Here is a 12,424-nt window from a genome sequence, read left to right as displayed (position 1 = left end):
GGGAGGCAGAGGCAGGTGGATTTCTGAGTTCAAGGCCGGCCTGGTCTACAGAATGAGTTCCAGGACAGCCAGGACTACTCAGATAAACCCTGTCTCTGAAAAGAAAGAAGAAAGAAAGAAAGAAAAAAAGAAAGAAAGAAAGAAAGAAAGAAAGAAAGAAAGAAAGAAAGAAAGAAAGAAAGAGAGAGAGAGAGAGAGAGAGAGAAAGAAAGAAAGGAAGGAAGGAAGGAAGGAAGGAAGGAAGAAAGGAAGGAAGGAAGAAAGAAAGGAAATGCTATAGTGGACTGAAGAGATGGATCAGCAGTTAAGAGCGGTTAAGGATTTCTTCCAGAGTACCCAGGTTCAATTCCCAGTACCCACATGGCAACTCACAACTGCCTGTAACTCCTGTTCCAGGGGATCTGACACTCTCATTCAGACATACATGCAGTCAAAACACCGATGTCCACAAAATAAAAGTAAATACATTTTTTAAAATAGAAAAAAAGAAGATAGTCTACATGCTCTTTTTTAAAAAAAGGAAAGAAAAGAAAAAGAAAATGCTACCGTATACTCTGTGTTAAGAGCACACAGAGCCCCTTGGGAACACAGTTGGAACCATTGCATCCCTGTGAGCACAGCAGTTCATACCGCCAGCACTTCTCCGTCCTTGTATTGCTTGGCCTCAACATAAATTTCATCATCTGAAGCCTGCCTCCATTAGAAACACTCACTTCACTCGGCTCCTGAGTAACTCGTTTTCTTACCTTACCCCACACTTCAGCACACTCTTCGCTCCCCGAGTCTCCTCTCCCTCGAACCCTCTGGGTAATGGAGGGCTCTGTAATCCAGTTCCCCTCTGCTCCACACTTTCATCTTGGTGTATCTAATCCCATAGTTTGCTTTAAAAGCATTCAAGGCTAGTGAGATGGCTCAGCGGTTAAGAGCTCTAGCTGTTCTTCTAGAGTTCAATATCCAGAAACTACACAGTGGTTCGTCTGTGAAGGGATCTAATGCCCTCTTCTGACATGCAGGTATGCATGCAGACAGATCATTCGCACATTTAATAAAATTCACATCCACTAATAATTTTCAAAATTAGGTTTCTGCTCAAGCTTCTTATTTTGTCTGTTATTTTTGTCTTGGGGGGCAGATACTGCTGGGGAATTAAAGCCACGGTCTTGGTCTTACACCTTCTAAACATGGTCTCCGCCCGAACTCCACCCTCAGCCCTTCATCTTCCCTACACTGTACAATCCCCTAATTGCCATTCCCACTACCGATACATCCTCCCTAAACCGAACATCTAATATTCTTCCCAACAAACTGCTCCTTTCCCGGGCTTCCCCATTTCTCCAGTCCAAATACACAGAAATTCTGTCTAGATAGTCAGGCCAAGAATGCTGTCACTGGCCAGAAGTCCTCTGTTTTTCTCACACTGAGCATCCATCCACAGCAGCAAAAAAATTTTCAAAATATATCCAGACTTTAGCCAAATGTGGAAGGCAGAGCAAGAGGAGCCTGACAAGTCTGAGGACAGCCTGGTTCACAGAGGGAGTTCCAGTCCAGCCAAGGCTACATGCAGTCCTCCCCACACTTGCTCCCTCCTCCTCCCCTCCCCACCCTGCTCTGTCCCTCCCTCCACTCGGGTGACTATTTAATTTCCTCTTCTCAGTGAGAGTCAAATATCCTCCCCTGGGCCCTTTTTGTCATTTAGCTTCTTTGGGTCTGTGAATTGTAGGATGGTTAGACTGTACTCTATGGCTATAATCCACTTATAATCAAGACTCTATGTTTGTTTTTCTGGGTCTGGTTTATCTCACTCAGATGATAGTTCCGTGTGTGTGTGTGTGTGTGTGTGTGTGTGTGTGTGTGTGTGTGTATGCGTGCACAGCATTTATATATGTGTTCTATATATGTTTGTTATATATTTATCCTTTATATATGTGTACATGTGTGTGTATCTGCAACTCGATGAATATATATTCACCGAGTCTCACCTGATTATAACAGCTGCTCTTTAACTTTTGTTTGTGTTTGTTTCTCGAGACAAGAGTTTCTCTTTGTACCCCTGGAACTGGAACTCACTGTGTAGACCACGCTGGCCTCGAACTCACAGAGTTCCTCTGCCTCTCAAGGGCTGGGATTGAAGGCATACGCCACTATCGCATTGCACCCTTTAATTTTCATTGGGTTTATTGATGTGGTTTCCTGTGAAAGACCTTATAAATGCAAGGGCTAAGAAACAGCCAATAGATGTGGCCGAGTGGAAGTCATTGGCAACCTTCACTAAGTTGCTGTCACTGAAGTGAGAGGTCGGCAGAGCTGCATCCTGACTGCATCCTGACTCTGTAGTGACTCCTGTAACCCCCTCCTTGATCCCGCAATAACTCGCAATGAAAATATCCATTCGGAGCCTTTACTATTGTTATTTCCTCCGGTCGAACCACCCTTCCTCCAATCACATGTTCCTGTTTCTTTAGAATTCCTGTAAAATGAGTTTCTGATCTATTAAACAATCTTAAATGGTAGCCCTCCACTCCATCCCTCTGCTTTTCGATATTTGCCTTGACTGTGTCACTATCTGAATGTTTCTGTTTACTGGACTTCACCCCACCCACGAAAGCTCTGTGTAAGGACAAGGTTTTGTTTGGACTCCACTGCCACATCAGAGCAGCGTTGGACAAACAGCGGGTGCTCGGTAAACGTCCGTCCCATTAACAGACCGTCGGACAGAAACACAAAGGATACCACCAGGAACGTGAGCGCACACTCAACTTCAGCCTTGGCGCTCTGGAGCGCCCGCGCCTTCTAGCGCCTCCTAACCGAACGCCCCTTTCTTAGGAGACATACGGTAGGGCTTCCGCCCGGGTTCAACCCTCACTCAAATCCCGGGAAGGAGGGGCGGAGGGTTATGTCATCCTTCCGCGCCGGCCTGCCCCGCGACGCGCCGGCGGCTGGCGCAGCCCTTCGCTCGCCCGGCCTCCCCCTCCCTGGTTCTGCGCTCGGGTTCCGCCATGGAATCCAACAAGGATGAAGCCGAGCGCTGTATCAGCATCGCCCTCAAGGCCATCCAAAGCAACCAGCCCGAACGGGCGCTGCGCTTCCTGGAGAAGGCTCAGCGGCTGTACCCGACGCCACGAGTCAGCGGTGAGTGGGAGGCGCCGCAGGGACCGAGTGGGGCATTAGCACGGATCGGGGGGAACACGGGAACGGACCGACGGGAGCAGTTGGCCGAGGGGGGAGGGGTGGCGAGGCGCGGCTACGCCTGCGCACTGGTGCGCGCGGGTGCTGCTGGGATTCGTAGTCCGGCGGTGCCGCGGTCTCTAGGATGCTGGCCCCCTGGAGACCCCCGAGGGCCTGGCTCCCAACCCCTTTCCAGTGCTTGTGGAAGCCTCTGGAATATGAGGTTTCCGGGAAGGAGACGCGCTGGGAGACCCGGTGAAGAGAGCTCAACGTTGAAACGAAAGCGAACTACTTTTCCCAGAGGGCTGTTCGGTGGCCCAGGGCCAGTGGCCGGCCTGGGAAATATTATAGTTCAGGAAAATAAACATAACTACTCTAAGGGAGAATGGGTTCTAGAGAGGAAAGGAACTCAAATTCGCTCGAATCAGAGAACCCTTAGCGAAATAAGCTATTCCACCTCGCAGTCCTTCCGGCAGTCTCTTGAAAGCGGTGTTTCGGAGTGGATGGATTGTTGAAGATCCCAGTCTCAGCCTCCCCATCCCACCTTCGACCTCAGCCGGCCCGGGTGGCGGGTCTTATGGACTGCTACGGCTGCTGAGTGCCAGGTAGCTGAATAGCCTAGGGCTGAGACCTCCCAAACCAAGGAGGGAATAGTGATCTTGTCTTTGCTACCCAATCGTCTCACTTTACCTGGTGGCCTCCTCTCGTTTTTGCCTTTGTAACCTAAGTGCCCAAAGAAAATTTTAATACCAGCTGGGAAGGAGAAAGACACAGAATTTGTTTCTGTGGAGTTAGTAAACTCTCTGACGTATAGCAGGCTTTCAGAATTAAGAGACCCACGTCTCATCGTGAACTTGGGTTTCCCCATCTGGAAGTTTAGGGAGTTGGAACAGATAATGTCTATAAGCAAGAGTACCCATAGTACTTTTCTGTGTAAAAATTCTTTCTCTCCGGGCGGTGGTGGGGCACGCCTTTAATCCCAGCACTTGGGAGGCAGAGGCAGGTGGATTTCTGAGTTCAAGGACAGCCAGGGCTACACAGAGAAACCCTGTCTCAAAAAACAAAATCAAAAAAAAAAGTTCTTTCTCGTACGTTTTGTCACCCGATCCCATACATTCAGGAAGACAGAGCACCACCCTCTAGATGAAGAAAGAACTCAGGGATAAGTGTCATAGGACATGACACAGCTAGAAAGTGGAAAGCCCTGAGACGCCATACGTGATTATTAAAATGAAGAAGCCAAAGCTAGCCTTTCACCTTCCCTGCCCACGTTTGGAGTGCTGGCCTTAGAGGCGGCTGCATTCCTGAACTTTCCTCCCTCCTGATTCTGCAGGAGGTTGATCTTTGGTCTCTTTGCCTCCTCTAGGAGAGAGTTTCGATCTGCTCCCGTTAACTGCTCTGGTAAAGCGCTCAAGGTGCTCCCCCATGGGATAATTCCCTCTTTATAAATGGATCGCGCCGGTGGGGTGCATACTGTCAGAATTCTGATTACTACTGGGAGCCGAGGAGCAGTTAAGAAAGCTGATGAAATAGAGCTCTAGGGTATGGCAAAGGCCACCTGTGCTAGTTCAGGAATCTAGACAAGGTGTCCTTGCAAAGCTTGCTCTGTGTGTGTGTGTGTGTGTGTGCACTCATGAGTGGATAACTTGGTGGAGTCGGTTATGTCTTTCCATCTTGTGGGTCCCAGGCATGGCAGTAAGCCATCTCAGAGGCCCACCTTTTGGATATTTGTTGTGTCTTTGATGGATAAGCACATACGCCTCGTGCGCATAAACTTAACAGCAACCTCGCCTAAACAGACAAGGACATGAGGCTAGTTTAGGCCCAGGAAACCTTAGGCGGTTGTCTACACTGAAGAATGTTTAGCTAGGAGTTCTTTCAGTACAGCAGATGGTTGCAAGCGTGGTGGCCCATGCCTGTGATTCCTGAGCTCAGGAGATGCCGCAAGAGTCTGAGGTCATCTGGGCCAGGGAGCAAGACCTTATCTTTACGTAAAGAAAAGTAAACTGATGTTGAATCTGTTTTGTTTTGCCTGCAAAGTTCACTGCTTGATGCCAAGTGGCACAGCAGGATTGGCAAGATCTGCAAGGATGCAGGCTCACAGAGAGAAAGGTTGCAGGGCAGGTGATAGCAGTGATTTAACACAGGAAGGAAAGAAGGAAAAAAGAAAGTGAGCAGAGTTTAGGTGCTGAGGTCTTTGAGGGTAGTCCAGGCCCTGCCACCTGTGGGTTCAGTGTTGTAGGATGGGAATGTGTGGAGGGTGATCTCCTGACCATCATATTGTAAGCTGTTGGGCAGCACTGTCATGAGGCCACACGAATAATGTTATCGTACAGAGGGAGCAGCTCCAGGCTGTAAGAGATGAGGCAACATTCAAATGTCATTTTGTTGGAAGGGACTGGAAAGGCGAGGCCGGAAGTGTGAAAAGGTTGGGCAGGGATTGTGAGGGAGATTTAGAGTTTACCTAAATAAAGGTGACATAGGAATTTATCTAGAGGATTCAAGTTAGAAAGCAAAGTGGGGCCCAGACTGTAGAACTCCTGTCCTCTTAGACATGATAGTTTGACTTGTTCTGCAGAGAGGAAACCGGAAGAGCCTGCTGAGGTCTGTCGGACCTGCCAAGTCCACTTGGAAGGTAGCACAGGCATAATGAAGCTGGCACAGGCTATGCAGCCAGTTTGAGTTCAAAGTTAGCCTGGGCTAGAAGAGACTAAAAAGGGGGAAGGGATAATTTTCTTTCAAAAACAAAACAAAACAAAAAAGCCAGGATGAGGCCAGGTATAATGGTGCATGCCTAAAATCCCAGCAGTGAGGAAACTGAGGCACTAGATTGTTTGAGGCCAGCCTGGATCATATCTTAGTGACACTCTTGTCTCCCCCCACAAAACAAAGCAACAAACAACAACAAAAAAAAAAAAAAAAAAAAAACAAAAAAAAAAAAAAAAAAAAAAAAAAAAAAAAAAAAACCCAAAAACATATAAAGCCAGCAAAGGGAAGGGAGACTCCTAGAAAGGTTGATGAGAGGGATGATGACCCAAGGGGGGATGCAGAGGTGAAGAGCCGTCGTGAAATGATGATGTAATAGACGGGTGCTGGGGAATCAGGGTCACCCTTTGTGACGGAAGAGATGGACAGACAGCATGGAAAGGGCCAGCGGGACGTTCCTGAGAGCCACCAGCCTAAAGTCAAGGAGAAAGTGCCTTGTTCCAGAAGAAAGGCTACTGTCACTAGCTTGTTGACACTCTTTGGGAACAGGTGTAGCTGAGATCACTGTGGGAAAGCCGGGAACATGGAGAAGCTGTTGGTGGACAGCCATGCAGCACACCTGTCCTTAGCCAGGAGAGTAGTCCTGGGGGAAGGCCAAGGCTGTAGGCCTGGCGATGCTGGGGGTTGCAGAGGCCGGGTGGGCAAGGGACAAGTCACAGACTAGAAGGAGAGGCAGAATAGAAGCTTAGTCTTTGAGAGGTAAAGAAGCGGTCAGGAAGGGGGCTCAGACAGGAGTTGAAGACCTTCCTGAGTCAGCTTTCTCCATGGAAAAAAGAGGAGGGGCCTTTAAACCCCTGCTGTAGGGGCAGGACAGGGGGACATCACCACCGGACAACTGTATGGTGGAACAGGAACAAGGCCACTGGGAGGCCACAGTAGAAGCGATACCATGAGTATCTTTTTCTGGGAGTTTCTTTTTTAAAAAGCCTCATTCTGTGGCCAGGGCTGGCCTGGAACTCACTTTGTGGACCATGCTGAGCTAGAATTCGAAAAGGTCTGACTGTTTCCACCTCCCAAATGCTGGGATTAAAGGCATACACCATCATGTCTGACTTTTTTCTGGGATGTTCTATCCAGCATCTGCTGGCCAAATGGTCACTGGCTTCACCTAATACTCAGTGAAGGGGTTAAAAAGACTGGGCACAAGGACGGGTGGTGGTGGCACATGTCTTTAATCCCAGCACTTGGGAGGCAGAGGCAGGTGGATTTCTGAGTTCGAGGCCAGCCTGGTCTACAGAGTGAGTTCCAGGACAGCCAGGGCTACACAGAGAAACCCTGTCTCAAAACACACACACACACATAAAAAGACTGGGCACAGTGGGGACCCGATGGGCATGGTGGGGGCATGGTGACCCACATCTATAGTCACAGCACTTGGAGAGCAGACAGGAAACAAAGGAGTCTTACACCCCAGGTCAGTTTGGACTGCATCTCCAAGAAAATGGAAGAGAGCAGACTTTGCAGGGAGGACTTGAGAATACAATTAGGCCTCGGTTTCCCTAGCAAAGAGAGGTGGCTGGATGAGGCGCCTGCCTCTCATGTTACCCAGGCTTCTGTAAAGTGGCTCACTGTGAAGGCTGGGTAAGTCAGAGAGGCCATCCTGACAAGGCTGTGGGAGAGGAGGGGAAGCTTGCATAGCAGGGCATTTGACCCTTCACAGTCAGTGGGAGAGAGAATCCTAGTACCAGCAAGAAGTGGGGCGGAGTTGTCCACTTCCATCCATCCACCTTTGTGATCCCTGGTCCTTCCATTCTCTGTATTTTATTGACTCTTACTTGTTCCTCCAAGCAGCCAGGGGCAGGGGTTGAGGTTGCACTGGGGAATTAGCTATGGTGGCAAGTGCACACTGCCAGATGCCCACGGCCCCAGTCTTGTCTGACTCTGCCCTGGGCTCTTCTCCTCGTTCTGACTTTCCCTGACTCCCTTTGAGTGCCGCAGGCCTAAGAACAAAACAGCTGCTAGCCATTCACCGAGCCCTGTATACACCTCACACTTTCTCATCCTGCCCTTAGGATGGCGGAAATGCCCGGAGCAGCTAGGTTAATTGATCTGATATGAACCTGCTAGCAAGTGCCCTTGGCTGGGTCTGAGTCGGGGCTGCACACTGGAGAAGGGCAGGTCTTGGCAGCTGTAAGTCTCGGTTGCCCTGAGACCTTCTCTTACTGAGGCCTACCTTTTTTTTTGTTTTTGTTTTTGAGACAGGATCTTTCTATGTAGCCCTGGCTGGCCTAGAACTTGCTGTGTAGGCTTGGCTGTACTCAAGCTCACAGACATCCACCTGCATCTGCCTCCCAAGCACTAGGATTAAAGGTATCCACTACCACACCAGGCCCTTTCTTTTTAAATAAGTTGAAACAACAGCATCTCACTGTGGTGCCCAGGCGGGCCTCAAACCCTTGAACCTGAGCAGTCTTCATGCCTAAGAGCCCAAGTAGCAAAGAGCATGCTTCACACCCCTGAGGTTCACTGATCCAGTCAGCACACCCAAAGCTAAGTTTAGCATTAAGCTGGCCTGTTCCCCAACCCTTTTGTGTCATTGAGCATTGTCTGTCAGCCACTGTGTCACGGGAGATGTAATGATGAGTCAGGGTGAGACTGTCACATGCTGCAGGCCTGTTGGGGGCATCCAGACCCGTGGGGAGACCTGCTTGCCAGCAACCAGAAATCTTCTGTTTTCAGCTCAGTCTGGAACCTTCTGGGTGGTGCTGAGTGTGGAGAATCCACTCTCCTTTTGGTTCTGCAGCGTAGGGAAATCAGAGCGACTGGCCAGTGGAACTGCCTGAAAAGCCTCGAGACTTTGGTGAGGAATACTTGCTTAGTTCCCATTCAGAGAGCCACAGAGTCAGAGTGGGGACCTATGCACCTCTGCCAGGACAGTGCGCCACAGCGCTTTCTCCCCAAAGGGAGCGGCTGTGGGTGATGCCACTTCCCATCAGAGGCTTCGTGATGGTTACGTGAGCTAATTTCTTCAGAGCATGTGGCACATAGCCAACACACGTGGAACACTCAATAGCAGAAATGGCTGTTACAGGTCATCTCGGCACTTGAGAGAATCGTAATTCAGGGGCCAGCCTCTACTACATAGCAAAAGCACTGCCTCCAAAACAGGAGAAAAGATGGTTGCTGCTAATCTTTTTTTTAAAGGTTTATTTCATACTGTCACTGTCTTCAGACACACCAGAAGAGGGCATCAGATCCCATTACAGATGGTTGTGAGCCACCCTGTGGTTGCTGGGAATTGAACTCAAGACCTCTGGAAGAGCAGTCAGTGCTCTTAACTGCTGAGCCATCTCTCCAGCCCAATACTAATCTTTGTTTGAGATAGCGTTTTATCCTGTGGCCCAACTCTATGTAACTTAGGCTGGCCTCCCATTCAAAATCCTGCCTCAGCATGCCAGGATCATGGCTAGAAGGTAATAGTACACGCCTTTAATCCCAGAAGATAGGAGGCAGAGGCAGGCAGATCTCTGAGTTCGAGGCCAGCCTGGTCTATAGAGTGAGTTCCAGGACAGCCATGGCTACACAGAGAAACCCTGTCTCGAAAAACACAAAACAAAGAACACTGACTGCTCTCAGAGAGAACCCAGGTTTAATTACCAACCCCCATATAGTGGCTCACAGGTAGCTTTGTGTAACTTCAGTCTCAGGAGATCATACTACACATGGTATACAGACATATGTGCAGGGAAAATGACTGTACAGGTGAAATAAAATAAGTATGTATAAACAATAATAGTTGGGTCTTGTTGGCACACGCTGGTAATCCCAGTTCCTAGGAAGTGGAAGCCGGGTGTTTTTATCAACTGCATGGAGAATTTAAAGGCTAGCCTGGCCTACGTTAACCCCTGTCTAAATAAATTAGATGTAACAGTAGGGCTAGGGAAATAGCTCCATGGTAGAGCACTGGCCTTGCATGGTTAAGGTCCTGTGTTCAATCGCCAGTACCATAAAGGAAAACCTGGCAGTAGAAATAAGTGCCCAGGGATCTTTGTGGGTCTTCTGGGACAGACATGCTTCCCCTGTTCCTCGGTGCTGCTAAGCAGAGGCTCCAAGAATTGGCCTTCCTCCCAGTCCCACTGAATCAGACGGGCTAATGGCCCACTGCAGAGGACTATGCCCTCTCTGTACCCACCAGAGGATGTGTGTTGGAATTCGTAAGGTCAGACTAGAGAACAGGTCCAGCAATTAAGAATACTGGCTGCTCTTCCACAGCACCCAGTTTGATCTCCAGCGCTACATGGCTCACAACATTTTGCAGCTCCAGTTTCAGGGGTTCTGATGCCCTCTCTGGACTCCAGGCATTTATGTTGTGCATAGACATTCATACAACCAAAGTACTAATACTCATTTTAAAAAGTAAAATTAAAAAAAAAAAAGTATTCCAAAGACTGGGCCAGGATGCTATTCTTTGGTAGAATGGGGCTCAGCCTGAGTGAGGCCAGTGTTGGTTCCCAGTGATGCAAAAATAAAATTAATTTAAGATAGATCCACATGAGGTGGCTTGTGCTTACAATCTTAGCACTTTAAATGCACAAGCAGGAAGATCAGGATATTCAAGGTTAACCTTAGCTTTATAGGGAGTAAAAGGCTAGCCTAGGCTACTTGAGACTCTGACACAAAAATATCCAAAAAGCCAGGCAGTGGTGGCACACACCTTTAATCCAGCACTTGGAAGGCAGGCAGAGACAGGCGGATTTCTGAGTGCAAGGCCAGCCTGGTCTACAGAGTGAGTTCCAGGACAGCCAGAGCTATACAGAGAAATCTTGTCTTGTAAACCACCCCCCCCCAAAAAAAGTCCAAAAAATAAAATCACCTACTCCCCAGAATTATACATTTAAAGCATTAAGATTGGAAGCTGGGGGATGACTGCCAAGTCTGTGAAGTGCTGGTCATGCCAGTACAACTTGCTCAAGGAGATGGAGGCAGGATCACGAGGTCAGCCTGGGCTACTACACATGTAAACAATGAGGACCTGAATTCAGACACACACACACACACACACACACAGGCACACCCAGCAGCCAGCAAAGCCCAGGCTGGTTATGCACAAACACAGGAGTGGAGACAGGAGCATGGTGAGGAGGGCGTTGGCTAAATCAGCAAGCCCCAGATTAAACAAGCAACTCTGCCTCAAAACTAATGTGGTGAGAGACTAGGGAAGGCACCGCACATCGACCTCTGGTGAGTTTTTACCACAATGAGGAAAAAGACTGTTGTGTTCTCAACTAAAAGGAGATGGCGCTCTTAAATCTAAGCTAGGAGCACGAAACAGTTTAGAATTCTGATGTACTGTGTTAATAAACACTTATTCAAACTAGGGAGCATTAAAATTAACTTCAACTTAATATTAAGCTTGCACTAATAAAAATATTCATTTAATATTAAAGTATTCTAAATAACCGGCATAAAAATAGAAGACCACAGGAAGTAGCCATGAGGTCTTAGTTCTAGGTGGTGTGAGGCAGCGCCGAGAGAATTGCTGAGAGGTGAGTTCAACAGAGGTTCATAATACAACAAAGAGCTTAGTCAGACAAACAAGCACAATGAAAAAATAACTAAGGCAGAAGGATGGTGAATATGAGACCAGCTGGGCTGCATAGCAAGATCTTGTTTAAAAACAACAACAACAAAAGTAAAAGTAACTTAATTCTAGGTCATAAACTATGGGTTCATTAGTCAAACGTACGTGTGTGTGTGTGTGTGTGTGTGTGTGTGTGTGTGTGTGTGTGTGTTTGGCAGGGTCTTACTGTGTATCCCTGGCTAGCCTGGAAGTCAGAATACTAGGATTGAAGGCATGTGACACCACGCTTGGCTGTATGTGCTTGCTCTCCTTCCCTCTTCTTTTCTCCCCACCCCTCCCCTCTCCTTCCCTCTCCCTCTTCTACCCTTGCAATCTGGGGGTCAGGCTCATTTTCCTGCGGAGCCATCTCCCCAGGGCCTCCTGTGTTGCTTTGTGGTGAGGAGGCAGTTAGCTAAGTGCAGTCCCTAACCTGTAGGCTGGGCTAGCCTAGAACTCACTGTGTTCTAGCCTGAAATGTAAATTCCTTTCCTTTCAGAGGGCTTGAATCAGAGGTGCGCACCACCACACCCAGCTACTCTTTTGCAGTTTGTTTGTTGAGGCAGGAGCTCTCACACACCTAGGCTGGCCTTAGACTCCTTGTGGACTAGAGGGAGACCTGAGAGCCAGACTTTTAAAAACTGGGGCTAAGGTGTGTGTCACCATGGCACTTTATGTAGTAGTGCTGGGCTCCGGGCGTGTTAGCAAACACAGCCAGCCGACTAGTGCATTTCCCTATAACTTGTTAAGAAAGAAAATGAATGCATATATAAGCGGGATATCTGAAAGGAAGGCAGGCAATCACTTCAGTTACATGACTTCGTGAGTTTGATAATAAAATTAATATTGCTTATATTTTAAAAGCTACAATCTTCCTATTCCTGAGGACTGGGGCTCCTAAAAGAACAGGCTGGGGGGGGGAGGCGTGCTGGAAGG

The 12,424-nt window shown here is 48.4% G+C and overlaps 1 protein-coding gene across 3 annotated transcripts in view; it reads left to right on the top strand.

Moving 5' to 3' along the window:
• The first annotated feature begins 2,814 nt into the window (after window positions 1–2,814).
• Dnajb12 (DnaJ heat shock protein family (Hsp40) member B12) overlaps window positions 2,815–12,424 on the top strand; it is an 18,474-nt gene continuing 8,864 nt past the window's right edge. Inside the window, exon 1 of one of the 3 annotated variants that reach the window (XM_031347552.1) lies at window positions 2,815–3,129. In XM_031347552.1, the coding sequence (XP_031203412.1) occupies window positions 2,997–3,129 (133 nt within the window). In that variant the 5' untranslated portion in view covers window positions 2,815–2,996. The remainder of the gene's footprint in view (window positions 3,130–12,424) is intronic. The other 2 variants (XM_031347553.1, XM_031347551.1) reach the window with 2 other exon arrangements.

The sequence above is a fragment of the Mastomys coucha genome, unplaced genomic scaffold (genome assembly GCF_008632895.1).
Source record: "Mastomys coucha isolate ucsf_1 unplaced genomic scaffold, UCSF_Mcou_1 pScaffold3, whole genome shotgun sequence".
In the NCBI taxonomy this organism is placed as follows: domain Eukaryota; kingdom Metazoa; phylum Chordata; class Mammalia; order Rodentia; family Muridae; genus Mastomys; species Mastomys coucha.
The sequence above is the reverse complement of the archived record's forward strand: the minus strand, read 5'-3'. Positions and strand labels throughout refer to the sequence as shown.